Here is a 2,155-nt window from a genome sequence, read left to right on the forward strand (position 1 = left end):
GGGAAAGACTTAAAACTCACACAGATTGCAAAATATTGCAGTTTTAGCAAAGCGATTTACAGAGGAGCAGCCAAATTCATGTGTAATTTTACAGTTGGGATCTAGACCTCGGGTTTACTCTGAATGCAGCTCAGAAATTATTCCTCTGTATTTTCTCTTCTCCTCATTTTTAAAATCAATACGCTTTGCAGAGAATCACAAATTTGGTCATTTTAAAGCGCATCACTTTATCACTGACAGAACAGCATGAGAAGAAATTGCTTAAAAGGTGATGCTGCCAGATTAAAAGAATGTTTCAAATTGAGCGGAGATTAAGTGTAATAAAATCAAATCGTATCCAATGGATTGACGGTTCATTTTCATCCTTTTCGCGTAAATCACCATACATATCTGCTTCATCTTGTGCTCCTTCAGGATGAGCCTAACAATACATCCGAGGATCAGCATTACCTTCCAGCAGCAGCACCACCACCACCAGCACCACAACGATGTTCCCTGGAGAGAAACCACAACTTGGCCCCATCTTCGCCAACCATAAGTGAAAGTTTCTGAATAAAAACGCGGTTTAAAGAAAAATGTTCCTTTGGACGAAGAATTTCTTTTTAATCAAAGCGATAAAATAAACAAATGCGCTGATTAAACCAATGTGCGTCCTGTGTGCGCGGCGCCGCGCAGTCAAATGAAGTCCTCAGTGTCCCATAAACGCGCTGCTGCTGGGCTGACTGCCTGCTCGGGGGGAGGAGGTTCACTGCTTCACTACTCACTGCCCCGCTGCTTCCGCGGCAGCAGGCAGCACAGCATCTACAGGAAATTTAAGAGCAACATTTAACAGCAGGTCAGTCATCTCATTAACACTCTGCAGGCGGAAAATTATTAACAATTATCATTAAATGCACAGCAGCTCGATTTAAAAGTACAGGCACAGTTTAAAAAAAAGGATATGAGGTGTTTTAACCAGTGCTTCATTATAACAGCCTTGTTATAATTTATGTATGACTTTTATCTTTGCTATAATCACGATTTCACATCTAACCCTATTTAGTGTTGTAGCTGATTAAATCATTTTCAAGTGTCATTCAGAAGAGGATTTCAGTGGCCCAGCATCATGTGAACAGAGTTTTTGGATGAATAATAATCTAGTTCACTGCTGAGATGCAGCTGAAAACACCACATAGATTAATACTTCATAGCTAACTCCTGTGATACCAACTGTATGAGTCTGGTCAGACACTGTGGGACCTTTCCCCTCTCAGGTCTCTGAATGTGTCTGAGGCTAAAGTGGGATCTCTCTGTGACTGGGCAGTGTACAGTGATGCATTGCTGCAGCCTCGAGCAGGACACCGGTCAGTCACACAGCGATCGCTCTCCAGTTAATGTCCCTGCATGGAGCAAAATCACTGGAGCTCAGTGGGCAGCAGAAGGGGCAGCAGGGATCCTCAGAAACTCCAGCTACCTTCCACAACTGGAAAAACATATGGCCAACACACCTCAGCTCTTTTGTATAATCTAACTGGCTTCAGTGTTTCAGTTGGATTTAAAAAATTTGGTATATTTAAACATGTGATTAAAGAAGAGTTAAGGAAGAAATTACTGAAAGAAACTATAAAGAAAATGCTAAGTGAAAAAATACTGTTAGTCAGTTTGGACATGTTTGTACGCATATCATTCTTGAATCATTCTGGTTTGGAACTTGCTCTTAAAATGAAAAACAAACTGAAAGCCCATTAAACCCCAGACTGACCATTATATTCTGTTTTTGGTAGTTTCATTCACTCAGCACTAATTTAACTTTTAATTCTGTACAATACGACACATTTCAAATAAAGCTGTTTAAAATTTTTCACAAAAGGTTTTGAAAATCCTCAAAATATCATGTTGTTTAGTGATATTAATATAAATGATCTGATAAGCAGATACTACACTCGCATGCTCACTTACGCTATATAATGCTGCTGCATCAAGGGAGAATGTGGGCATCACTGTGTGACATAAGATGCTGAGCGGTCTGCATGAGAGCATTGTATCTGGGATAAAGTTTCCATATGACAGACTATAGGTATCGTGAGACATATGCTCAATAAAGAATCAATACAGACAAGGAGATGTGGTATGTGGCACCACAATGGTATCTTATGACAACAAGTTTAGAGCACTT

General features: G+C 40.0%; 2 protein-coding genes across 3 annotated transcripts in view; both read right to left on the reverse strand.

The window, feature by feature from the left end:
* ret (ret proto-oncogene receptor tyrosine kinase) overlaps nucleotides 1-544 on the reverse strand; it is a 19,462-nt gene extending 18,918 nt beyond the window's left edge. Inside the window, exon 1 of the mRNA XM_020597016.1 lies at nucleotides 451-544. Within this exon, the coding sequence (XP_020452672.1) occupies nucleotides 451-523 (73 nt within the window). The 5' untranslated portion in view covers nucleotides 524-544. The remainder of the gene's footprint in view (nucleotides 1-450) is intronic.
* Nucleotides 545-553: 9 nt separating this feature from the next.
* LOC109958414 (heparan-alpha-glucosaminide N-acetyltransferase) overlaps nucleotides 554-2,155 on the reverse strand; it is a 25,776-nt gene continuing 24,174 nt past the window's right edge. For both annotated transcript variants that reach the window (XM_020597074.1, XM_020597039.1), the window contains exon 20: nucleotides 554-801. In XM_020597074.1, the coding sequence (XP_020452730.1) occupies nucleotides 761-801 (41 nt within the window). In that variant the 3' untranslated portion in view covers nucleotides 554-760. The remainder of the gene's footprint in view (nucleotides 802-2,155) is intronic.

This window comes from Monopterus albus, unplaced genomic scaffold (assembly GCF_001952655.1).
Source record: "Monopterus albus unplaced genomic scaffold, M_albus_1.0 scaffold3.1, whole genome shotgun sequence".
NCBI classification, from domain to species: domain Eukaryota; kingdom Metazoa; phylum Chordata; class Actinopteri; order Synbranchiformes; family Synbranchidae; genus Monopterus; species Monopterus albus.